Below are 27644 nucleotides of genomic sequence, written 5' to 3'. Positions count from 1 at the left end.
GATAAGTATTATTGTACCCAGGGTAAAATTTCAAATGGTTATATTTATTAAAACTTTAGGCCATCACAGGCCTGAAAGGCTGCAGGTGAAGAGTAACTGCAACATACCAGGCATTAGCTATAATGTTAGGTGTTTTATATAAACAGGTTTTAATGAGATAAGCATCATTTTGTTCCTAGACAATTATGTATGTAGATTATTATGAAGTTTTATCTTTTTGCACAGAAATACGTTAATTGGGACAAAATGCTTTTCTTGCTTTTAGTATATCTAGATTTTCTAAAATCCATGTAAACCAGAAAACAGTAGTATTTTTTAAAATCCAAATAAACTAAGAGAGACTTCAGAGGAGACATTAGTTGCTGGCCTCGTGAAACATGATACGTGGTAATGGTACTGGACTACGTGGTCCAGACTATGGACAACTGGTAGATTTCAACTCCTCTTCCAGTTGTGCTTGGATTTTTGGAGCTGAGCTGTGTAGAACTCACTGGAGAAGTGGGTCTTAGCTGATGAATGATGTCTGTTATGGTCTCAGGCAGAGAGGATGGATACATGTGCACGTGGTGTATTTGCTGTCCTTGATGTGAATTTCACCTAACTTTCCTGTGATTGTGAATTTAGTGTCAACTTGACTAGGCTCTGGTATCCAGTTGATTGGCCAAACACCTGTCTAGATGTTGCAGTAGGATTTTTTTTTTTTTTTTTTTTTTTTTTTTTTTTTTTTTTTGAGAGGGAGTCTCGCTCTGTCGCCCGGGCTGGAGTGCAGTGGCCGGATCTCAGCTCACTGCAAGCTCCGCCTCCCGGGTTCACGCCATTCTCCTGCCTCAGCCTCTGGAGCAGATGGGACTACAGGCGCCCGCCACCTCGCCCGGCTAGTATTTTGTATTTTTTAGTAGAGACGGGGTTTCACCGTGTTAGCCAGGATGGTCTCGATCTCCTGACCTCGCGATCCGCCCGTCTCGGCCTCCCAAAGTGCTGGGATTACAGGCTTGAGCCACCGCGCCCGGCCGCAGTAGGATATTTTTAAAGATATAATTAACATTAAAATTATTAGATCTTGAGTAAAGCATATGACTCTCCATAATGTGGGTGGTCTTATCCAGCCAGTTGTAGGCTTTAAGAGCAAAGACCGAAGTTTCCCAATAAAGAAGATTCTTTTAAGGCTGCAACATAGACTCTCTGCCTGATTTCCCAGCATGCTTCCCCGAGGAATTCAGACTCAAGACTGCAACATTAACTGTTCCCTGGGTATCCAGATGGCCAGCTGGCCCTGCATGTTTTAGACTTGCCATCCTTCACAAACACATGAACCACTTCCATAAAACAAATATTTATCTCTTTATGCATTGATTCTGCTTTCCTGGTGAATCCTGACTAAAACACCTCCTTTAGGTCCCTTATGTAGCTCCCCCATCCCTTTTTGTTGTTGTTTTTGTTTGTTTGCTTGTTAGTTTTTTTTTTAAGGAAATGCCTTATATGAGGAGACAAGCACCTGTTTATTATGCATGTCATCCAAATGCCCCCGTTTATTATTATATTATGACCACTGTTGGGTAATGGTTTATGGGAGTCTGCCCTGTAAAACATCACCTCTGTTATAAACTTAAATGTTTTAAGCTCTTGAAGGGATGATATTACCTGGTGTATCTGCAAAGTTAACATTTGTGAGTCAAGATTTGGTGGCAGGATCCATAAAGAAGGGTTCACACTAAGACAAAGTTACAAAAAATTTGTAGTAGGTTTGAAGGTAAAGCAACACTTTAAAACAGTATAAGGTATGGAAATATAAAGACATTGTGGTGCTGAGGAGGAAGGGGCATGAGTTTTGGATCTGAACTGTAATATGCAAATTAACTGGATATGTGACCTTTGGAAAGGTGTTTAGCTTTTCTGAGCTCCAACTTTCCCCTTCTACAAAACAGTGGAAATAACATCCAACTTCTTTACAGGTAGTAGACAGTGTAGGTGCTCAAGCAATGGTAATGACTTTGGCTGTCCTTGTTATTAAGAAAGCTTCCATTCAAGCCACGGCAAAATAATGAAGTAGTTCTGTTCTTCTTTATTGCTTCCCTCTGCTGTGCTATAACTAGGTTTCCTTCAAGTTAACCTCCTCTCTTTACTTCACCCAATGCTGCTTGGAGACTATTCATTCACATCAAGATTTGTGATAAATAAAGTGTTCAGATGGGTTTGGGTGCAGGGAAAGGAAATGCTGGTTTCTTCCATAGCCAGCCCATGCACGTGTCTCATTCTACCACCTGCATGTAGGGGAAACAGCATGATTTCATAAGGCAATTTAGAGACATAGATGAGATAATTCATGAAAGAGTGTTAATATGTGTCAGGAACATAGGAAGTGTTCAACAAAGGTTGCTTAGAAACATTAGCTCTTACGGCAGCAGCAAGGGCAGCACTAATTTTACTGCAAAGATTGGCATAGAGCACTGGAGGTGGGGTGAAAGTATGAAAAAAGGCTAGAGGAAAAAGTAAACATGGTGTCTATACTGGCACCAACTAGACTAGACTAGTGAAAAATAAACTATTTAAGATAGGGCCAGGATAATATCATAACACTCAAAGCACTGTTACATAGCTATTATTACCATTGTTTGGTAATGGCTCATGAGAATCTGCCCTATTAAACATCACCTCTGTTATAAACTCAATTGTTTTAAGCTCTTGAGGGGATGATGTTACCCAGCATTTCTGCAAAGTTACCTGCACTGATGTGGCATACACTAATGCTTGCTTTAACAACAGCCACTCCTCCTTCATTCATGTAGAAGAGTCCTGATTTTGTTTCATATCTACCTTTTGCCTATGTGACTCAGGCAGATGCTCACAGTCTAGGTTATAATGATGGTTACATTTCCATTGCCAGTGATTGGTTCAAGGGTGGCCGTATGATGGAAGAGATATGAAAGGAGGCCTGCCGGCTGGGATGTGTATGTATTGGGGTCATTTCACATTTCACCATTCCCTGCTCCCTATCTGCAGTTAGAGATTTAACATTTTTTAAAAAATCTATCTGACTCTTTTACATTTCTCTGCTCACTTGAACTGCCATATTTACCATATATCAAGTATCAGGCTTTTAAACCTGTTCCATTTATCCATCTGTGTCTGTTTTGGTACTATCATCACACTGCTTTAATTATCATGTCATTTTTAACACGTTTTAGTATGAGGAGTGAAAAATCACGAGTAATGTCCTTCATGTATGATTTACTACTCTAAGAGAAGGGAGATCATTCTTTAATAATGTGTGTTAGGCTAGTGGATTGCTAGTCACTGTCACCTAAGTCAACTATATGCAATATTTTGCAGATGGTGAAAAATGTTACGGAAGATGTGATTTTAGGAGCAGAAACATGTTTTAAAAAGTGTGTACAACTGATTCAAAAGGAAACAGATGCTCACATGTTTTTGTGAACTCTCGTTTGGAGTTTACTCAAGATGCTTACTGTGATTAACATTCTTGCAACCTTAAATCATGCTCTGCCAACTTCTAAGGAAACAGTTTCAAATGCCTTATTGAGTAATGGTGGAATAACAAGAACTAAATCAGGTTCTGACCTTCTTTTCCTGCATGTTGAGCAGACTGTCATATCTGAAATGGATTTTTATCAACAAACTTTGTTTTCTTCTGCATATTTATCATGAGATGTTCTTTAGAGATGGTTCTTATTTCATGAAGTATATAGAAGTATGGTGGCTCTGAGAATTGGATTTTCTTCTTTTGGACACAAAATGGGGCCTTGTTCTTTGAAAGAGCACTGGATGGTGGTCCATGTGCCTAAAAAGGGAGAGAGAGCACAGCAAACACATTTTCTATGCCTCCTAAGGCAAAGTGAGAGGGGAAAAGTTGGTAACTCACTAGTGCCTGAAGAGTCAAATTTATTAATTCAGAAAATAAAAATCCAAACACTTTGTTGTGACAAAACAGAAAAAAAATGCATTGCTCTGTGACTTGAACCTCTTAATTCCTGCCAATAATTAGTAATATAATAATGAATTAGAAGAATACTTATACATAGATGATAATATGATATTTTAGGTAATTCTATATGTAATTTGGAGGACTTTCACACTAATAGATACTTATATTATTTCTGGATACATTGTAATTAATTTGGCAGACATCAGGTAGATATACCTAAGGTAAATGATGAGTTAATGGGTGCAGCACACCAACATGGCACATGTATACATGTGTAACAAACCTGCACGTTGTGCACACGTACCCTAGAAATTAAAGTATAATAAAAAAAAGGAAGAAAGCCATGAAAATAATAGCTTTTCACAATCATGCATAGCACATTTTAGAACTTTGAATATTAGAGGAATTTTTGCTTCCCAGAAAAGCTTGAACCCAGACATGACAAGTGAATTGCTGAAGTCACTTAGTAGGTTATTGTTGAGGCTGGCTGCAAGTCTATAACTTTATTCTCAGCCCAGTGTGGGTTCCACCATACTAGGAACTGTAAAATGCTTTTCACTATGATCAGTGGGCAAAGGCCGTTTAGAGAACTGTGTGAAGGATCCTGAGCCAAGTTCACTTTTAACAAGCAACAGGATGGATTAATAGTGCTTGCCTTAGAAAGAGGAGTGGTGATACATGAGGCCAACACCTGCTATCCTGATATCATGCGTTCCTTTTATTTTGAGACACCAGTTTGTACCTATTCTTAGCTTGTCTGTTAAGGATTCTTTTAGGCCATATTTGACATTTGAGTCAAGCTCTCTATTAAATCTGATTTTAGGACCAGACATGAAGGTTGAACAAGTGATCATATTAGAATCCTGAGCATTTGCTTTGCAAGCTCCCATCTGTACTCTGAAAACTGAGTGTGGTACAAGAGTGTCATTTTCTTACTGAGTTTATGGGTTTGAGTTCATATTATAATTACAAGGAGGATATGAGTGTGGCGAGGAGATGTTGCTGTTGCTGTTCTTTCTTACACCTTACTCATTGCCTCCTACCCTCTTTGGAGTTTTGACAGGCAGACCTTGCCACTCTCCAATTACAAGTTAAGCATGGGATAGAGTCAGTAGCTGAGGGACCATTTTATCTGCTTTTATTAGCTACTAATTAAAGTCTTAAGTGATATCTCCCTTTGATAAGTAGAAGATACAGGTTGAAACATTCCAATAGAATGTTTGTCTGGGTTCATCTGTCTCTTTTAATGGGCCCTTGTACCAACCCATATTTCCTCAATTGGTTTTTATGTTCTACTACCTACTTGCCTGGCAGATTGGCATAAACAATAAGAGAGACACCAATTGTACACAGCAGGGAATAAAATAGAATGGAAAATTATTTATTTAATGGCCTAGGAAGGTAGCAGTAAATTCAAATCATAGAGGAAAATGTTATTTATACATTCAGTTACCTTTAGACATAATTGAATACACATTAGTGGCTTGTACTCCCAACTCTTTAATATTGATTTTAAAAGACCAGTGATGTGACAATTTTCCTTACCCATCATCACCAGAAATGCATTGTCTGCACCAATTTATTTTTACATTAAGTGGGGGTGATATAAATGTTATGAGCTGCCTTTGCATAGAGAATGACACTAGTGTAGTATGCATTACCTGTAAGGCAAGTACTGTAAATATTTTCAAATGTCATGATAAAATTTTGTTAAGCTACTCAATCAACTTCAACCACCGCTTCTCCCATGACCATAGGGGGATACACTGAGGACAGCTTGTGTGACAGAGATGTTATCTGTCTTCCTGGGAGGGACTCAGATTTCTGGCTCATTCTAGATTGTAGAAATGACCTTGACATTCTTAGCCCTATAAAAAACAGATGAATTCATTGGTTAGAGATAATAGAGTAGAAATTACAACACATTTTTTACTTGCTTTTCTAGAGGTAAATTTAGTTTTCAGTGAATGAAACATTCTATTGGTAAAATAAATACAAAATTGTGATATATCTTCAATCCACCTGTGGTGCTAAGTTGTGTTAACCTTACCACAAGTCACAATAAATGAATTGCTTACTCTTCTACTTTGCTGAATTCTGGCCTGTTAAGGCAAAAGAACTCTGTAATAAGTGAAGGGACTAATCTGTTTATTTTTCCTCCTTTTCCATCTTTGTATCAATTTATCTATTCCCCTGGGGTAACATAATTTTATACAAAATCATTTCTACATGCATTTTAAATTCAAATATCACGTGGGTTTTTTCACCGTACTTTTTTCATCTTGCTCTAGATTTTTTGCACATGGTTAGAGAATATTTTCCACATACAGGTGTAATATCTACCTATGATATATATTCAAAAGAGTAATGGTCATTTCTATTCATCTGATAGTTAGAATTACACCCTTTCCCCAGTTTTCTACAAAGACATAATAGTTGTATTATTCAATTTTTAAAATAAACTGCCCAGTACATGATGTGATTCACATAAGTATACCAGATGGATTCAAAAGATATTGAGTCATATTGTTCAGACTTCTGAACACACATATTGATAATATTATTTGCCAGCATTTCCTTTTTGTCATTTGCAAATGTTCTACATTGATTCACCTGTTAATGCTTCATAAGGCTTGGAAGTTTATCTTCTGATTTTCTTACTTCTTGGAAGTCATTTCAATTCAGTCCTATTAACTCCAATTAAGTATTGAAATATATTGCTTGAAGGCTGCCAAGAGGACAACATGACTTTAACATACAAAGAATTTAAAGCATATATGGGAGGAAATGTTTCCATAGATAAGTGTTTGTAATTTGACAGTGTTTCTGACCAGAAATTTTTTGGCTTCATGATAAAGTAGAATTTGAACATTTTCCACTTGGTTTATTTCTCTCTCTCAACAAGCCAAAAATTATCAGAATAGCAGTTCCATTTCCCTTTAACAAAAAGGTATTTCTTATATTGCACACGAATCTGGGTGCTTCGTTACATTTAATATAATTAAAGAGGAAACCCCTGGAAACGATACTAAACTTCATAATCCTGGTTTGAGGCCTGGAGAGGGGATAGATATGTAATACCCAGAATTTTCAAACTAATGTTTAAAAGCTTTTTGAAGACTAGTGCTTGACTCTCGTTTCTCCAAATGCAGTGCAGATTTGGCAATTAGCTGGTTAAGTACATGGAAAAGGCAGAACTTGCACTTTGGGACTTGAATCATCTGCTGGGTTGTGCCCATAATTAAATAGACCGTAAAATAGTCACTTAGCTACCAAATTTCCTCACAGTCTGAGGGCATAGGCTGAAGTTAGCATTGAAGAACAGGGCGGCTGCCTGAAACCTGCCCCAGAATTACCTGCAGTCATGGCTAAATACGCACATTCCTGAGCCGAATCCCAAACCTACTGAATTGGAATCTCTGTGGGTGGAGGCTGAGAATCTTCATTGTAACTATCAGTCCTAGGTGCTTCTTGTGGAAACTAGATTTTGAGAGTCACAAACCAACAAGAAGCTCCATGACCTGCCTGAGGCTGTCACTTAGACCTGACCTTTCCTGTAACTGGTCACCCTCTTTATCACTTTTCTCTTTGTTCTCTGCTTTCCAATGCCTATCCCGGGGCTGGGTGAGCCCTTTCCTCTTCACACTTCTGGCATTGCTTATTTATTTATTTATTTTTTATAAAGAGAAATATGCAAAATGAGCATTTGTAACTCACGGTAGATTTGAAATCAGCCCAGCAGCTACACACACACACATCACATTGAACTCTTCATAGAGTTTGAATATGTACTACATATTTTAATCCTTATATTCATCCTAGGCATTTCTATTGTGATTGAAAGATGAGTTAAACTAGGCTGGGGAATTGAGATTTGCTCATAGTTCCCAGATATTCTGTGCCTTTGGTGAACATTTTGAGGACAAGGAAATGTGGATTTTCTCAATATCCCTAATGCTTCATGATAAAGTACAGGCCACTTTGCCTGGCCTGTAGTAGAAGGTGAATAGAAGTTGAAATGACTCCATGTATTATTTACCGCCTCTGGCAGATCCAACCCTCCAGGACATGGGCCAAGAAAGCAGTCAGAGCAGCAGGATGCCTAGCTTGCTCAGAATCCTTTCCTAGGGGACCAGAAGAGTGAGATCCACCTTTCCCAACTCTGGCTTCCTGATTTCTGGAGTTTTCTTTCTAAAAGAAGATTCTAGTAAATAGGCCAGGTGAGAAAATGTGGCCATGCAACTGTATCATTTGTTATTTTCACTGATTTTGACCTAAGTCCTTATAATCTCTTTAACAGTACACAGACTCAAGTTAGCCCTTTTATACATAAATCCTTCTTTTATCAGTATCCATTACAGTATCAGTTGTTTTTGGTCTGTGGTACATTCCCCTCTCAGATTTCCCAAAAACCTTGAAGAGCTCCATCTTTTATTACTGTTTCCTTCATTTTCACGTGGCTATTAGCAAACAAATCCAGCAATCTATGAAAAGAGTAATACATCACACCTGAGTGAATTGATCCAAAGAATTAAAGATTTGTTAGCATTAGAAAATTTGCCGGTGTGCTTTGCAATATTAATAAATTCAGTGAGATTAAATAACACATTTATCTCAGTGGATGTGAGGAAATACTTGACAAAATTTGATAGGCATTTCTAATTAAAAAATAATTCTTAGGCAGCAAGAAATAAAAGGGAAATTCTTACACTGATGGAACCTACCAAAAGCTCCAGAAAATATCACACGTAATATTGGGATAGCAAAATCTTTTCCTTTGAGATTAAGAACAATATAGGAATTACCACGTTTTTTCATTCTTTTACTAGAGGCTCCAACCAGCATAGAAAGGTGAATAAGTAAATAAATACATAAATAGAGCTTAGAGAAATTAAAAGGAAGACAGCAAGTTGTCATCATTGGGAGATGCCATCATTGTATATGGAAGTTTCAACAGATTATTAGAATTAAGAGAAGTTGGCCGGACTCGGTGGCTCATGTCTGTAATCCCAGCAGTTTGGGAGGCGGAGGCGGGCGGATCCCGAGGTCAGGAGATCGAGACCATCCTGGCTAACACGGTGAAACCCCGACTCTACTAAAACTACGAAAAATTAGTCAGGCATGGTGGTGGGCGCCTGTGGTCCCACCTACTCGGGAGACTGAGGCAGGAGAATGGCTGAACCCGGGAGGCGGAGCTTGCCGTGAGCCGAGATGGCGCCGCTGCACTCCCGCCTGGGCGACAGAACCAGGCTCAGTCTCAAAAAAAAAAAAAGTATATATATATATATGAATTAAGAGAAGTTGGTGAGTTTTCTGAATTTAAAATCAATAATTAACCTAAAAGATTTATTTCATTTCTATACATTAACAATAAACACTTAGAAAATACAATTTAAAAAAATATATAATTTACTATGATGTGAAGTACCTTGGAATAAATTTAACAAAAGATGTACAATACCTTTGTAAACATGATTTTTTTAAATTAAAGGAGACCTAAATAAATAGAGAGGTACACTATGGACATGGAGCAGAAATACAAAATATGGAAAGATCTAATTTTCCCAAGTGAAGCCAGTGAAACTCCATGCAACTATGGAGTCCCAGCAACAATCCCAACAGACTTTTAAAGTTTTTGAACCTAATAAATTTTGATTGCCAAATTTACATAGGAATTTGAAGGGCCAAGATTAGCTAAGATATTATTCAATAAAAATAATAAGATGGAGACTTTTTGTTCCAGATATTAAGGCTTATATAGTAGTAGTATTTAAGACAGAGAAATGGGTGCAAGTCAAGTAGTTCAATGGAAAAGAGTAAATAATTTAAAAACAGCCCCCAACATATATGGATACTTGGTTTATAATGAAGGAGCCATGGCAGGTCAGTAGGGAAAGGCCAAACGTCTCAAAACATTATTCTGTGGCAATTCACTATCCATATGAAAATACAGGAAATCAGGTTCTTACTTCACACCATGCACAAAAATCAATTCCAACTGGATTAAAGTCCCAAATGTAAAATCAAAATTGCAAAGTTTTCAAAAGACAATAGAAGAGAACAACTTCAAGAGCTCAGGATAGAGAGTTCAAGACCACAACAAACTGTTAACCAGAGACGAATTTAAAAAAATAGAATTGATTACATTAAAATAAACTTCTGTTCATTAAGAGAAACACAGAGGTTCCTTTTTTTAAGCCACAAAGAGGGCCATAGAAGTATCTGCTGCACATACATACCAATGTGTGCAGGGGTCAGGAAGTTTATAAGCTTGAGGAGAATGTTGTCATGGCAAATGGTTGACCAACAGGAACAAAATCATCTGGGAACATCACTGGACCCAACTGAAAAGAGCTTATTCCTTGTTCTGTAGTGTTTGAAACCAAATGGAGGGAGTGGAGAACTGACCCCCTTAGAAGTTTATAGGCATGCAAAGGGAAGAGGAGGGAGAAAACAAGAAGCTAAGAGATGGCAGAGGTGAGCTGGGTATAAGGTTTCGAAACTGCTCATTGGCCTAGCCATATGTGGCCTGGAAATTGGAGCAGCGTTTCTAATATTCACGCTCTAGTGTGTTTTCTGCAGCGTCTCTCATGCAGAGGGACTGAGCTGGCACCAAAGGAGTGTCTCCTCAGCTGCTTCCTCCTGTGCCTTAACTCTCACTGCAGCGAATCAGCAAAACATAGCAAACCAGGCCAAGAGCAGAACATTAATGGGAGCAGAGAAAGTGGGGGAAGAAAGAACAGACTGGAAAACCGTGACTTTCACAGCCACTCATTGAACCATACTTACTGATTGTGCACTGGGCACACGGGGACAATGTTGAGTGAGAACAAAGGGGGTCATCCCTTTGAGAGCAGATGCTCCAGGGGATGCAGGCTGCAACAACCTTGTGAGGGTGTGCCATTATTGTGCCCATTTTAGAGGTGAGGAAGCTGACTTGTTGAAGGTCCCACAGTAAGTTGTAACAGCGAGGCATGGTGTCTCATACCTTTAATCCCAGTGCTTTGGGAAGTGGAAGGAGGAGGATCACTTGAGGCCAGGAGTTTGAGACCAGCCTGGGCAACATATGAGACCCCACCTTTGCAAAAAGATTAAAACTTAAAAAAATTAGCTGGTGGTAGTAGCATGCACCTGTAGTCCCAGCTACTCAGGAGTCTGAGGTGGCAGTTCAAGGCTGCAGTGAGCCGTTATCATGCTACTGCACTCCAGCCTGCATGACAGAGTGAGGCACCATCTTTGAAAAAATTTTAATAATTAAAAAAGTTTCTATGTCAAAACGTTTTTAAGAAAATAAAGTAAGTGGTAATGAGACATGCATACATGCACGACTAGATTTTATCTTTGATGAACTGAGCACAGAGTCATAGGAAAGTCTGTGTCCGCTAAGTGAGAGGAGGGGTGAGGGCATGAGGCTGCACAAGAGACAGGGACTGGTCACGCAGGGCCCTGAGGCCCATGGCGAGAGGCTGAGCTTTCTTTCCAAATGCAATGGAAGGCCAAGGAAGAGTCTGTGCAGGTGCATGACAGATTGGATTTGCATTTTTTAAAAGTTACTCCAGCTGCTGTTTGAGACAGTGGAGCAAATGGAAGCACACAGAGAAGTGAGGGGATACATTTATGTATTTTCCATTTTATGCAGAGAAGGAAATAATCTTTGGGCTCTGTGTCTGGACACCGGCTCCTTGCTTTCCTTCCTTATCCTGCAGACGGAAGCTGCAGCAGGAAGGTGTCATGGAAGGGACTCTGGCCCAGGGTGTGCAGCACACAGATCTAATCCCGTGTGTGACTCCAAAGAATATCCTGAGCCTCCGGTTTTCCACTTAAACAATAGAAGTGATACTTCATTTTGGTTAATCATTTCACATCTTAAAATATTTCATGATACTTAAAAATTGTAAAAAATCTTAGTTATCACATTGTTCCTGAAGGCGAAAACTCAGCCTGCCTTATGGAAACCTAGTGATGTTGGACATTTAATTAATGTTTGTGAGTGACTATTTAGGAGAGGCCAGACATTGAGGAGACCTGGAGGAAGGCTTCTAGTTTCACACCATCCCCTGTCCCCTACCCCCATTACAGCCTTGAAAATTCATCATTAGGAATTAGTTTACAACATCTGCCTGCTTTTTATTGCTTCTTCTAACGCCTCCAGCCTGGTGTGAGAGCAAGAAAGACACCGAGGCCATGGAGCTGCTTTAAAGCACAGCTATGCCTTATTTGCCTCTCAGAGTTTCTGCAGTCGGAATACACTGTCTCACAGAACTCCTGCCATTTTTCAAATGTACTGAATATGGAGGCTGTTGTAATTAATACTATTAATCATCTAAAAGCATGACTGAATTCATAGCCTCCTCTTGTCATTGTGTCATGAAGGGATATGGGAAATATTTTGACATTACAAAGCAATCATCTTCAAAAGGTTGGGAGCTGTTCTTTCAAGGAGAGTAGAAAGGATTTTACTTTACGGCAGAGGATAATCTTCCTCTGGTTAGCCCCCTGAGATTCTTGCTCTATACTCACTTCCTCCAGGGACTAAATATTACTTTTGAGAGATTATTTAGTTAACTTCTAGACTTGCACTTTCTGATGACTTGTCACATCTGGGAATTTGATTCCTTCTTTGGCAGAGAAATGGCGATTGTGAAGATTGCGTTGTTTATTTCAGGGAGGACAGTGGCATAGGGTGGGGGTGACTTTTGTTTTTGAAGATTCCTTTAAAATCACTCATAGTGCTCATATTGCTTCCCTCCCTCCTTCCTTCCCAGGAAAGGAGAGCATGTCCTCACCATGCCTGGGAACTGAGAATCTTTTTTAAAATATTTAAGAGATCTGGTAATATGGTCCAGTAATTCTTATCTGAATGGGGACAAGAAACCTCTGGACTCCATTTCCAGCTGCTTCAGAACTCTCGGGAGGAGGAATCTATAAATGGCCCAGTAAGAGTTTTTGTTGTCCGAAAGTGCTGTGGATGTACTAGTTACTCTAAGTATGTTTGATAAAATAAAACCAGCCCTTGTCTCATGAGTCAAGGATTTTCCCTATCTTCTTACCTCCAATGTCCTGGTCCCCCAGGAGGCCACCACTAGGACAAGGCAGAGGCTATGGAAGGTCCTGCAGTGGGGAAGAAAGTATGCGAGCCTCTGGCTTCCAAAATTTACCTCCTGTTCTATTAGGACCTTGGTGCTGTGGCTTCCTTTAGCACATGAGATCACAGTGTCTACTTTTGCTGCCCCTATAAATAGCAGGCTCCTACATCTGGAAGTCCTGAGTTCGGGCCAGCTTGGTGGTTTGGTGGTTCTGGATTGCTTTTCCTGAACTTTCTGTTTGTCAGCTGAAGAATGACGCGGTTCATACATTTGGAAAGGAGAGCTTGTTTCTCATAGAGGGCTGCAGCCTGCAGGGCGGCCATTCTGACCGGCTGGGCAGTGCAGCCGCGGATCACAGGTCAAACACAGACACTTCTGCGGAGGGCCACAGGGAACAAGAATTCTGGCAGAGCAGAACAGATATCCATATTCAATAAGCTACAGGAGGAGTCATGAATAGTTATGAAAAGAGAAACCTACGCATGAGCAATTGAGGTTCATACCTCCCCCTGGGTCCCGAGTTCAAAATACTGCCCAGGATGGAGTTTTCAGGCCCCTGACATCAAAAGATGAAGCAGAGGATGCAAAACCCTCACTGCACAGCCTGCATAGACTCACGGGAGCCACTCCATGGTCGATGGTCTCTTATCCCAAAGGAAGGCTGCTGGCCTGTGCAGTGGCTCGCTCCTGTAATCTCAATACTTTGGGAGGCTGAGGTGGGCGGATCGCTTGAGCCCAGGAGTTCGAGACTAGCCGGAGCAATGATGGGATGGGAGGTGGGAGAGACCTTGTTATACCTCCTCCTTCGCCAACCCCGTTAGGCTTTCTTCCCTAAGGGTTAAACAGAAACCAGCCCTGTGGTGTGATAAGACACCATCTCTACAAAAAATACAAAAAATTAGCTGGGAGAGGCGGTGGGCACCTGTAGTCCCAGCTAGTTGGGAGGCTGAGGCAGGAGAATCGCTTGAGCCCAGGAGGTTGAGGCTGCAGTGAGTAGAGCTAGCGCCACTGAACTCCAGCTTGGATGACAGGAGGAATGCTGGTTGGTTGTTTTGTTGAAAAGTAAAAGGGAGGGACAGCCTCAGGTGATTGATTGACATCAGCGTGGAGTCTCTTGAGAAGGCTAGTTTCTGTTTCACCCTTAGGGTTGGCGAGGGAGGAGAGAGAACAAGGCGTGTCCCACCTCCCATCCCGTCAGGGCTCAGAACTGTTTCCCAGGTTACTCTGGGGTCCCCTTGGCCAAGAAGGGGTCTGTTCAGTTGGGTGGGGCGCTTAGGATTTCATTCTTATTTCTCATTTCATAGATTTTCTAGAATTCCTAGTGACTCCAAGAAAGGAGACACCCTTGGGAGGAGTTTGATTTCTGAGTCTCTTGGGGGTGAAAGGAGGAAAACCTACATTTCTGCTGAATTTTGCAGACATTTATGTGGTGGTCAGAACAGCCTTTTAAGTCTCTCTGAACTCATAACACAGTCTTGGTTGTTATCTAAGTGCTCAGAAAAAGGAAATATTTAAAGGATTTCCAAGACGGTATTTTCATAAGCCTTCTCTGTGCCTCTACCTCCAGTGAAAAGTCTTTTTTCCAAGTGTGTATTTCCCTGGTCGAAACCACTTATTTTAATGTAGCCCAATTTGTCCAAGTTTTTCTTTATGGTTGTTACTTTTTGTGTCCTGTTTAAAAAATCGTTGTCCACTTCCAGGTCGCAAAGATATTCTTCTAAAAGCTTGATTGTTTACTTTTTATAAATTTATTTTTTTAATTTTCCATAGAGATGGGGGTCTCACAATGTTACTTAGGCTGGTCTCAAACTCCCAGACTCAAGTGATCCTCCCGTCCCAGCCTCCCAAAGTGCTAGGCTTGCAGGTGTGAAGCAGTTTTAAGTTTATAGCAAAACTAAGCAGAAGGTACAGAGATTTCTTTTACGTCCCCTTCCCCTACACACGCACAGCCTCCTCCTTTCTGCATCCCCCACAGAGTGGTGCATTTGTTACAGTTAAACCTACACTGACGTATCATAATTACCCAAACTCCACAGTTCATATTAGGGTTTACTCTTGGTGTTGTACATTCTATGGGTTTGGACAAATGTGCAATGACGTGTCCGTCGTTATAGTGTCTATCACACAGAGTCGTTTCACTGTCCTAAAAATCCTCTGTGCTCCAATTATTTTACTTTTCAGATTTAGATATGAAATCCATTTGGAATTTTTTTGTGTATAGTATGAAGTAGTCACTTTCATTATTTTTCTATATGAGTAACTACTTGGCCCAGCCCTAAAGATTGAAAATACTGTCCTTTTCCTACCATACAACAGTGTCGTGTTTTCCATAAATCCGATGTTCCATATATCTGTGCGGTTGTTTCTGGACTCTTTAATGTACTGGTCAATTTTTGTATCCCTGTACTATTATCACACTTTCTTAATTGACTTAGCTTTGTAACTGGTATTAACAGCTGGTAAATTACGTCCTTCTTATTCCTTGTTTTGTTGTTTTTCTTTCCTTCAAAATTAACTTTGCTTTTTCTTGGCCAAAATAACTCAATAAGCATCTTGATTCCTAGAGTAAAATTGTCTTTTCCTTTTCAAGTTTTATTGGCACCATTTTTATGGCTTCCCTAAGGAATTACAATCCAGTAATATTGTATCATTTAAATTATGTTCTAAAATAATTCAGCAGCTCTGCACGTAAAAGCTTTCCATGACCCTGTTAGCCAGCCACTTGTCTGCCCTGCCCTTTAAGGCCAGGGAAAGAATTTGCTTCCTTTTCCCCTTGGCCTTTCCAAAGTCCATCTATGTTTCAAGGCCTTCTCCAAATCTTGCATATTTTTGCCTTAATTATGGAACTCTCCTCAGACTTCTGAAGCTACACTGGGTGGCACAGATATGAGGATACATGGCTGCTTTACTCTCAACAAAAGGCCCTGATACCTCCCCAGGACCCCAGGCCCAGGCTGGCCTCCTTTCTTCAACGTCATCGTCTCCCTCCCTCCCTGGTGGGCACCAGCCGCTCAGGCTGCCTTCAGTTCCTCTCCGGCCTTGCTCTTGTTACACACATCAGGGACTTGCCACTCAGGGGTGGATCTTTTTGCCTGGAGTGTTCTTCCCTTCCTGCTCCCAGCACCTTCCTTTTACCAGTTAATGTTCATTAATCCTTAAGTCCCCTCTCTGGACATCTTTCCCTGACCCCTAAACTAGATGAGTTCCCTTTGTGGTATTGCAATCATAACAGGTTCATTGTCTGATGCACACAGCAAGTCAATACGTGGAGACACTGCGTTGCAACAGAGAAACAGGTTTAATCGTGCAGTAGCTGATGAGGAGATGGGAGGAAACCTCAAATCCATCTACCCAAGGAGATTGGGGCTATGGATTTTAAGGGTTTGGAGTGGGCTGAAGTGTGTGGAGATAGTTGATTGGTCGAAGAGTGCAGGGTGAAGTCCTGGGACAGCAGGATGAAGATGTTGCATTCTCATACTGATCCTGTTCTTCTGTGGGGTTTGGCATCCGCTGTTTTGCTAGAATTTGGGTTCTGAAAAACTTCTTAAGTGATCCTTAAACAAAAACCTCATGATTGTAATGTCAGCTATCCTGTCTATAGGAACAATGGGATGCACTGGCAGTATCTAGTGTTGAGTGACTTTCAGCAACAAGTAAGCGGGCCAGAGCGCAGCCTGGCTGATGCTTAATTATAACTATATTTCTGTTCAGAGTGTGGCATTCAATTCCTGTCAACCCTGTGGGGATGGTTTCAGTATGCTCCCCATGCTCCCTTCAAGCACATGTCATAGCTCCCAATTATAAACCTATTTGATTAGCTGGTGAACATCTGACTCTTCTAGATTGTAAGCTCACACAGGGCAGGGGCTATGACTGTTCTGCTCAACATTTTAGTCTCCAATACCTAGTCTACTGTTTGTCATGTAGTAAGGGCTTTGTAATTCTTTTATGAATGAATGTATGTATGAATGAATGTATGTATGAATGAAACATTTTGGCCTAGTGGCCTATGTTATTCTCCATAGTACCATGCATGTAGGTCCTCCATAAATATCCTTCTGATTCATGTATCTTGTTGTCTAGGACATTTTAATAAAGAACTCCATATTATTTATGGAGTTATATACTCTTATATACTCTTATATAACTCCATAAATATGTAAGTTATATAAGAGTAGCTGGCTACAATCTGAAATAACGTGACTGGCCATTGTAGGTAGAGTCAGGGGTAATTCTTAATTCCCTGCATCTGATTTGATAAGGGTGGTGGTGGTAATAGGCAGTATCACTCAAATATGACTTAGAAATGTCCTATGGCTGCTGATAGCTGTCTTGCTTTCTGCATCTCAAATCTACCTAAAATGCTTCTGATTTGGTTATGGTGCATAGGAGAATAGCATGCTCAGTTGGGCTAGCAGCAAGTTGGAAACCCAGAGGCTGTGGCTTTTCATTGCTGGGAACTCATGTAACTTTAGCTTGTTTGGTAGCAAAGCAGGGCTCCTGGGTTTGCTTTATTTGCAGTTGGTGTAGATGAGTGAGATTTAACATCTGGTCCTTCATGGAAAATTCCTGTAGTTCCAGAGATGGGAGGAAAAAAACTATCATTCTATTATTAAAGGGCCCAGAATTAGCTCTTGTTCTCTGTGTTCCATATGCTTGTCATTGATAAATGACCATACTGTCTTTGCAGTCTCAAGCAATCAGAAGGGGAGATAAAATATCTGATCCCTGGTTACCAGCAGCAGCCCTGTGTTTTAGAGTGTGTGCAGGGAGTGGTGCTGGAGTCCTGTCTTGCTCTGGTAAGGACTTCTGTAATTTGCATATTTAGTGAGTCAGTGGGGAGAGATGAGAGATAGAGATGCCATTTGTGATACAACCTCTGGTGCCCTATCTGTGCAAAAAATCACTAACCAGATTCTGTCTCAAAATGGAACACTGACCTTTTCCAAAACCCGCCTCACTGGAATATAACAGGGCTAATGTAATAGAAGTAAATGACACTTAGGTTCCAGGGGGAAAATTGATGTAAGTTTTTATCAGGAGGGTCATCCAATGGTTGTTAGAAGCACAATTTTAATGACAATACATAAGAAATTAAGATCAATTATTAAAGAGATTGCAATTGAGTTGAGTTCCTTAGACACCTTCCACTGGGGAGGCATGAATGGGATATGGGGCAGAAAGTTCTGAGGGGTGTGGTGGGGAGCTGTAGAGCTCGCAGTGGTCTGTGGAAGGCTGGATCCCCCATGGGGGAGCACTCAGTGATCACAGATAAGCAGGACCATGTGGATGCCTGGGGTTGGGGAAAGGCGAGTAACAATAAGAGGTGGAAAGACACTGAAGACAAATTCAGTTACACCACATTCTTGATTTTGGTTTATTTATATTGGGCATTTAAGAGTTTATAGCCAATTAAATCAACTCCTCAATTGTTTTGTGGAACACAAAAATGTTGTTGTAAATGCTAATTAGGCTAGAAGATGTTTGCATCATTTAAAACTAGACAACAGTCTGCCTACGACGCTAAGTGATTCATTACATTGAAGTGAATTCAGCGCATGTAAGTCATTGGCGAGACTCGGAGGGTTTGGGTGGCTGGCCCTGCCTTCTGTTGGTTGTAATGTACTTCCTCACATGGTACTTGTATTATTATAAGAGTCTCCATCAGGAGTTTCCCAAATACCTTGCCCTTAGAAGTGAATGCCATAGGAATGCCAGGAAGTATGAGTGTGATGCTGCACCAAGACTAACCTGTGAACACCTGCTCTCCAGGATGCTTTGCCAAGACAATGGGGTTAAGTGGTTCCTTCCTTCTAAGTAGCTGTGTTCTCACCTCTTGATCCGAATTTTTGGGCACAGCAGATTGGGCCAGAATAAACCTTGTTATTCAACCTATGGCTGGCTTAAGAAGTGGCCTGGAGCCTGATGTGGTGGAGTGTGCCTGTAGTCCCAGGTCTGGGTCTGAGGCTGAAGGATTGCTTGAGCCCAGAAGTTTGAGACCAGGCTGGTCAACATAGTGAGACCCCATCAGAAAAGAAAACAACAACAACAACAAAAAAAAAACCAAAAAAAAACCCACTACCTGGTATAAAAGTGCTGCTTTATAAGGATAATGGTGATATGGAGAGTCTGTTGGGCTCTCTCTCACAGGAATTTCAACTGAAGATATGGCAAAGGTCAGTCAGTTGCAAGAACATGAGCCAGGACCTTAGCTGGAATGCCCTCAGAGGGAAGGAGACATGTACAGCCATGAAGCACTGCACGTTGTGAATGTGCAGAAATAAGAGTGAGTGAATGCATAAAGTCAGAGAGACTCCAGAAGAAGCGAAGAGGTGCTTGGCTGGTCGCAGCAGATGGAGAGGTGAGGCTGACTCATGGCAGAGGATAACCTACGTGGTGCAATAACTGGAGCTATATTGGATTTTTCCAGTTTCCGAGTTGTAATGTGAAGCTCAGCTAAACAGTTCCTGGACACTTGGTTATGACATTTGTATCTCTATTTTCATGGTCCTCTCCCCTCTACCATAGCTTAAGGTAATGGAAGAGAATATTATTCCTCGCATACCAAAGAGTCTAACCCACAAGTAGTATATGTGCTTTCTGCACCTTTTTTATTTTGCATGTATTGTCTGTTAAGTGCTCTGGGTGGCTTTTCTCCCCACCTTAATCCTTCTTTCTCTGCTCCAGCCTTCGCTGCTGTCTTTGTCCCACAACCTCCACTGCAGGTAGATATGTATGACCCGAAATGAAGTGGTAATGAGGGCATCTAGTTTGACTAAGATACTCTTTCTAGGAGCAAGCCTAAATCTTTTGAAATTGTTTTTGTTTGTCCTCACACTTATGCACTGTATAGTGGTAGTAGACAGAGCAACCTGGGTTTCACATTTGTCCTGCTGCCAGTATATACTGTATTCTCCCTTTTCAATGTAGCCTTGGCTTTGCTTGGAAGTAATTTTTTTAAATCCTTAATGGCTTCTTTGTTTTAGCATTAGAACCTTCTTGAGTTTTATTTGTATTTCTTTTATTTTATTTTACTTTTTTTTTTTTTTTTAGACAGAGTCTTACTCTGTCACCAGGCTGGAGTGCAGTGTCATGATCTCAGCTCACTGCAACCTCTGCCTCCCAGGTTCAAGCAACTGGGACTACAGGTGCTCACCACCATGCCAGACTAATTTTTTTGTATTTTAGTAGAGACAGGGTTTTGCCATGTTGGCCAGGCTGGTCTCAAACTTCTGAGCTCAAATGATTCACCCACGTCGGCCTCCCAAAGTGCTGGGATTACAGCTGTGAGTCACTGCGCCTGGCCCCTCCTTGAATTTCAGAAAGACATATGATTGCCTGGCCTATGAATATATTTCCTAGCCTCCCACATAGCTAGGTGTGGCCATGTAATTAAGTTTCCCTGGGTAGAATGTCAGTAGAGTGATGTTTGCAACCTTTATGACAATTCTTTAAAAGCAAATTGCTTGCCCTCCATTTTTTTTCGTTTTTGCTTTCTTTTGGTCCCACATGGGATATTGGTTAACCAGCTTCACTCAGGTAAATGAGGGCAATATTGTTAGAAAGGTTAAAGCAGTAAGATGTAAGGAAGTTAGAGTCCTTAGATAACCCATGCAGCAGAGCTACTGACACACTGGAGTACTTCTGAGCTGTTACACGAGAGAGCAATGAATATCTCTTGTTTGAGGTGTCCTCTTTTTGAGTTTCTCGGTTACAACAGCTTAGTCTGTTCCCTGATGAACACACAATGGTGGACACTTACAGATGCTTACTATGTGTTAGGGACCACACTGAGTGCTGAATACGCTTTGTGTTGGTTAACTCTCCAACAACCACCCTAAATTAATGCCACTTGCCCATTTTACAGATGTGCAAACAGGCTTACAGAGGTGAAGTATCTTGGCCAAGATTGCATGAATGCAAGTGGCAGAAAGGACCTGAGATCTCTGAAGTGATTCAAAACACATATTCTTGATAGCTATACCCTCATGACTCTTCATATAGAAAAATTTCTATTCTTCTTGGCCACTTCGCAGCTTCAGTCTATTGCAATTCGTGTGTCTAGACTCGTCTGCTCAGTTTGGTGTACATTGATGGTTTTATCCTGTTTTTAAAAATATTGTTCTTTGCTCTAAATAGATTTATCTCGCTTTGTTCACTAGATTGTAAATCCCTCAATGGATGGATAAAAATGCTCCATAAATGACGATTATATGACTAAATGAATAAGAACTGTCTGGTCTTCCAGAATTACTCAATATTATCTTTTGTGATGTTTCCTCATAGGTGTATAAATTCTGTTGTTAATTAATCAACCCCAGTGAACGTCATCCCTCCAATTTTAAATACATCTTCTTGGTAGTGAGCATATTTGTGTAGAGGAAATATCCAAAAAGATGATTTTAAATAAGAAATTATGTCCATTCTGTTTACCACTATAAATATAAATAGGTGGGATTTAGCGTTTTCCAGATTGCACTTCAACCAAATGGTAGATTTATGATCAGTCTACCATGTATGAATTAGTATTATGTCTGCTGCACAATAGAAACAAATACAGAATAGCAGTTGCCTTAAACAAAGTATATTATTTTATTCTAACATAAAAAGAGTCCTGGAGGTGGGGATCTGAGAACTGGTATAGTGGCTTCTTGGTCATTGTATCCCAAGCTCCTTCTTTTTCTTCTGAAATCCCTGAAAACAGTTTCTATTCTAATGGTTCTAATGGCTCGCCCCTTGTAATAACTATCAGGCCAGAGTTGCAGGCAATAGGATGGGTAGAGGATAAAAGGCCTTTATCTGACTTTACTCTTCTACATCCCTTTTCCAGGATTTTTATTAAATGAACTTCTACTTCCACCAAGAATTTAGCTATACCTAGTTACATAACTACTCAAATAAAATTAAAATTGTGTTTTTACCTAAGAAAGAAAGTAGAGAATCAGCGCTGGGTAGACTGCCTAGCCTTCTAATTAGGAGGTTCCCACCATTCCAGATTAGGGGTTGACAAACTGGTCCACAGGCCACTTCTGGCCTGTGGCCTGTTTTTTTGTAAATGAAGTTTTATTGAATGAAAGCCCTATGCACTCATCGATAGCTGATTTCATGCTACAAGAGCAGAGTTGAGTAGTTGTTCCAGAAATTGTATGACCCATGAACTTAGACTATCTCCTAACTGGTTCTTTAAAGGAAAAGTTTGCCAATCCCTGCTCTAGATCCCAGGGGGCGGGAGCAGGGGGCAGGTTCTGATGAAAAAGTTTGCCAATGCCTGCTCTAGATCGCAGCGGGCAGCTTCTGATAGTTTCACTGGTTGTGATCCTATTATAGGAGCAAAGTTGATCTTGATATGGATTCAGTCATCATCTATTCTCCAGCCCCAGTGAGGTTATATACGCTATGCATGCGTTTGGGTGCAAGTAACATGAAACCTGAATAATATTCGATTAAACAGAAAGGAATTATTTTCATCACATACATGAATGCCCAGAAGGACGTGGCCCAGGGCTGGTACAGATGCTCAGTGCTGCCTTCAAAATTAGGCTGCTGCTTTCTCCCCAGCCATGCCCAGAATGCTGACTTTCATCTTCACGCTTACTGGAAGATGATTGCAACACCTGAAGGCTTCTGTCTGCATTTCCTGAAGGAAGTGGGGAAGGTGCAAAAGGGCAAGGGTCTGTTCTTTTCTAGAAACTTTCCCAGAGGCCCCCATTGGCCAAAACTGTCTCTCTAGCAGCTGAGGATCCTAGGATTCAAACAACCGTGGAAGAAAAATATTGGGAAAAAACCCAGTAAAGGAAATAACAGTACAGCAGTGAAAAATGATATAATTTTTAAAATATAGTATAACAACTATTTACATTACATTTACATTATATTAGGTATTATAAGTAACTACAGATGACTTAAAGTGTATGGGAGGATGTGTGTAGATTATATGCAAACACTAGGTCATTTTATATCAAGGACTTTGGTATCCACAGCATATCCTGAGACCAGTCCCCCAGTCATAACTTCTCATAGTTAACTGGTCCACTCCAGTGTGTTCTTATAGTCTCACTCTTCCCTCCTCTTTCTCCCCTACCCTTCCCTCTCACATTCCTGAAATTAATTTCTCTCCTTCTTCCCTCCTTTTCATGTTTTTGGCTAGGTGAGAAACCTGGAAATGAGCCTGAAGAGGTGAAGCTGCAGAATGCCAGCAAACAGATTGTGCAGAACGCAATCCTGCGAGCTGTGCAGCAAGTCTCCCAGGAGAGCCAGCGCAGGGAAGAGAGAATCAGTGACAACCAGGGCCACATCCAACTGGGCGTTGGGGAGTTAACCAAGAAGCACGAAAAGAAGTAACATGGTGGATTTTGCTCTTGACATGTGCTTGGTTTCTAGCCTTCCTCTTAGCATAGGACGCATCACCAAAATGTTGCCAATAAAGCCAACCGAAGTGTCACCGGCACCTAGCTGTGGAATGAATTCGCACAGGCCCCTGGCTGAGAAGCACTGTTGTGAAAAAGTGCATTAGGCCATTCTGTTCCTATTTATGCAGTGCCTCTGAGACACAGTGGGGCCATATATGACACTGTAATTGCAAAGTCATTTTGCAGGCCAATTTATTTTTAAAGTTCTTTTATTTGAAAACAAGAATTCTATGTCTCGTTTATTTACTTCTGCCTTTTATGCATTCCTTCTGTGAATTTAACAAGCAGTCTTTTTGCTGAAATACTGAGTACAGTACTGAGTGCTTTCTAATATATTAAAAAGACATGCTAGAAAGGTGAGGGAATGGAGTTTTAGTTACCTTCAAATGTGAAATTGAGGCTTTTATAAGGTGGGTTCAGGTCTAAGATCAAATTAAGCAAAGGGAAATTCTAAGGCTGAGTCCCTCGGGATCATACCAAGGCATTTATTAATATTTATGTTATTTTAAGAAAGGGAGGAGTTTAAGCTTCTCAAGAACTCAGTCTTTTAGTCTCAATTCTCTGAATATTTCATAATTGGTGTTTATACTCTGTGTAGAAATATTTTGGGAATATTATGGATTTCTTGTCTGATCTCAAGATTAAATAAATAAGACAAGTGATTCTACACATGTGAGTTGCCAATGACTCAATTCCTTAGCAGCCTCGTGGAGAATGGCTAGAATTGTAGATTTCTTCAACAGCTGCCTATCATTAAGAGACTTACACTTGGGGCTGACTATGGGGTGTAACATCCTTGGAAGGGATTCTGGGGTCCTTACAAATGCTGTTTTGCCACCAGGCTATGCATTTGCATTAGGACCTTACTAACTTTTCCCATCCACACATTAAAATTATTTTTTTGAGATTATGAAAATCACACAGCTCAGGAATACATGAGAATACGATAGGGACAGTAAAGTGACAGTGTTTTGAATGCAGTGACAGAGATATGTGTGTGTACATGTGTAATAAAGGTGTCTGTGCAGCAACAGGATTGATCCCTGCTCCACTTCTGTGAGAATAATGCACGTGTTTCTGGAGTATCTAGAGTCCCATTTCCTGGGCTTCACAAAGGTTATTGAATTGGTGCTATTGGGGACAGAGGAATAATTTGACCTTGGTTAAAAACCTTCTGGTTTCAGAGTATCAATATCTACGTTTGATTTTTTTTAAAGCAAAGTATTATGGTATAAAGTGTGACTGATACTAAGATATACTTCTAAAATTCCAATATGCTACAGTTTCTAGAATAAATCTTTGGATAATAGACAATGAATGAAAAAATATCTTATCAGTTTTGTTATGCTGTCCCCCACAGTGCACAGGTGGAATAAATTCACAGGAAACATGGATGGAGAAGGAAGCAGAAGGGCTTACAATTTAAAGATTGTTTACTCACAGGTGTTTCTTTTAGCAGAATTCATGCTAAGTGAAGAGTGAGTTTAAGTTGACCAAAGTTCATATAACTGATGTGATATAATTGCATAGCATACATAATGAGAATGAAAGTATTCAGGGAAATTATTCAGGAGTGCCACAAATAAAATAAATAAATAAATCTAATGCTTGTAGTTTGTAAGTGATCGGTACTATGTCTACTCAGATATTTGGATATGACCAGCCTTTGTTTTTGCTGTCAAGTGACAGAAACATATAAATATACTATTTTTCCTCTCTGATGTGTCTGTACTAAAAAATTGGGAATTTTTGGAACATCTTATTGACCTCTGTATCTAAATGTTATTTATAAATAAAACATATACAGCTTTGAAATACTTTAGGCAAAGTTTTCTAGACTCTGCTGTTTGGCTCATTTTGTACGTGGATCTTACCATTATTTGGCACCACGAGGCTTCCAAGGCTATTTTCAAACCCCTAGATATCATGACCAGGGGAAGTGCTTCTTTAATGGGCCCTTCACTGTGACTGCGTGAGGACAGCCATGGGGTGGTGGGTCCTGAGGCTTGAAGAGAAAAGGATGTATGCTAAGAAGTGGGCTTTTGATCTCAAGAATTCAAGGTAAGTGGGTCTGGAAGGTAGAGTGTCTGCCATAATCTTGGAGATGGAAAATCAACAGCAAGGAACAGAGATATGACTAAGTTGTAGGGAGGACAAAAGGAAGTTTGGCAACCCCTGTGCTCAATAGGTAGGTGCCATACTGGCAAAATTCTAAGAAAGCTCAGTCATAAAAATAAATGAGTTAAAGACCTATAAACTCTTACAGATCTTTCAGTCTGAAGACAAAGTTACTAGATTTTACAAGGGGCCTATAGAACTTCATTTGACATAGGATTAAGGTGGATTTCCACTTGATTATTATTGTAAACCAGATCACAGCTTTTAGTTTCAGAAATGAGTAGGAACATTTACTTAGTGTCCTTTATCTTTCTGATTTACTACATACACAGGCTTCCCATCTCTGTGTGTTCAGCTGTTCGTCTTTTCCGTTGCCTGCCCCTAGGGTGGAACTAAAGAAATAAATCCTTTCATGTTACTTTGCTCTGCTGTAATCATCTGTTTAGTGCAAACAGTATTGTAAATTGATACAAAATGACTAACTGGTTCCCTTCATTTCTTATTTATTTTTTAGCTGTTTAGGTTTCCTTTATGGTGGAATTTCAGGTTACAAAGAAATGAATCTATCATTTAAAAATAATCATTGAATTTATGCCATTCAGAGATGAGTAACTGGCTGTTTTCAAGGCTGTTTTGAGGTTTCTATGATAAAACAATACAAAAGAGAGGAACCTTTAATTTATCCACTGTAATAGCTCACTGTAGTAAAATACAGTAAAAAATATATATATATGAAAAATCTGAAACTAATTTAGCCCCTATAATACCAAAACAGATGTAGAGACAGGAAAGTGGAAATTACAGTAATAATATCTTTCTTGAGTGTGTGAAAGTTTTCAAAAGATATTAGTACACATTCCCTCATTTATTTCATTGCCACAACCTCAAAATAAGGTGTAACCTGAGAAAATCTTAATATGGTTTGGCTGTGTCTCCACCCAAAATTTCACCTTGAATTGTAATCCCAACTATCCCCACATGTCAAGGGTGAGACCAGGTGGAGGTAATCGGATCGTGGGGGCGGTTTCTCCATGCTGTTCTCATCAAAGTGAATGAGTCTCACGAGATCTGAAGGTTTTATAAGCGTCTGGCATTTCCCCTGGTTGCACTCGCTCCGTCTTGCTGCCCTGTGGCAAAGGTGACTGCTTCTCCTTTGCCTTCGGCCATGATTGTAAGTTTCCTGAGCCCTCCCCAGCAATGTGGAACCGTGAGTCAATTAAACCTCTTTCCTTTATAAATTACCCAGGCTCTGACAGTTCTTTACAGCAGTGCAAGAATGAACTAATACAGGTCTTACTCTCCTTTTGCAGATAAAGTCACATTGAGGCTCAGGGAAGATAAATATAACCTAGATGGAGAAAGTGAGCACAAAAATACATGAAATCAGTAATCTCAAACTCTGTGAGCATCGGAAAACAAAATTTAAGAGTATAAATTGTAGGGATTTTAAGAATATGAATTCTAGATATATCAGTGTTAAGATGTAAGAATGCAACTGCTTTAGATAAAACATTTCTGCATAAGAAATTTAACAAAAATAGTAAAGAGTCAGTGAAAATATTCAATAGAAAAAACTCAATGCCATTCAATTAAAACGTGGTAGCTAAGGAAGGAAACAAGAGACTTCAGAGGGAAAGAAATAGAAGACCACAGTATGGTATGAGAAGACTACTAATCTTTCCTCCATTCCTCAGAAACCATATTAGTAAGTGCACAAAATCCTTACCCAGGTGTGAGAAAAACAAAGTGAGGGACTTTGTCCTTTGTCTTCTGGTTACAGTGTAGTGGAAATGGCTGTTGGGAAGAAATAGGTGAGATAGGAGACAGGACTCCTCTCAGATGAAAGTGGTAACTTTGGCTAGGTGCAGTGGCTCATGCCTGTAATGCCAGCATTTTGGGAGGTGGAGGCGGGTGGATTACCTGAGGCCGGGAGTTCAAGACCAGCCTGACCAACATAGAGAAACCCCGTCTCTACTAAAAATACAAAATCAGCCAGGCATGGTGGCACATGCCTGTAATCTCAGCTACTCAGGAGGATGAGGCAGGAGAATCCCTTGAACCTGTGAGGTAGAGGTTGCAGTGAGCCGA

At 40.3% G+C, this 27644-nt stretch overlaps 1 protein-coding gene across 2 annotated transcripts in view; it reads left to right on the top strand.

The window, feature by feature from the left end:
• The window catches only part of AKAIN1 (A-kinase anchor inhibitor 1), a 52830-nt gene extending 27577 nt beyond the window's left edge, over window positions 1-25253 (top strand). For both annotated transcript variants that reach the window (XM_005587111.5, XM_005587112.5), the window contains exon 2: window positions 23177-25253. In XM_005587111.5, the coding sequence (XP_005587168.1) occupies window positions 23177-23370 (194 nt within the window). In that variant the 3' untranslated portion in view covers window positions 23371-25253. The remainder of the gene's footprint in view (window positions 1-23176) is intronic.
• The last annotated feature ends 2391 nt before the right edge of the window (window positions 25254-27644 follow it).

Source organism: Macaca fascicularis, chromosome 18, assembly GCF_037993035.2.
Source record: "Macaca fascicularis isolate 582-1 chromosome 18, T2T-MFA8v1.1".
In the NCBI taxonomy this organism is placed as follows: domain Eukaryota; kingdom Metazoa; phylum Chordata; class Mammalia; order Primates; family Cercopithecidae; genus Macaca; species Macaca fascicularis.
The sequence above is the reverse complement of the archived record's forward strand: the minus strand, read 5'-3'. Positions and strand labels throughout refer to the sequence as shown.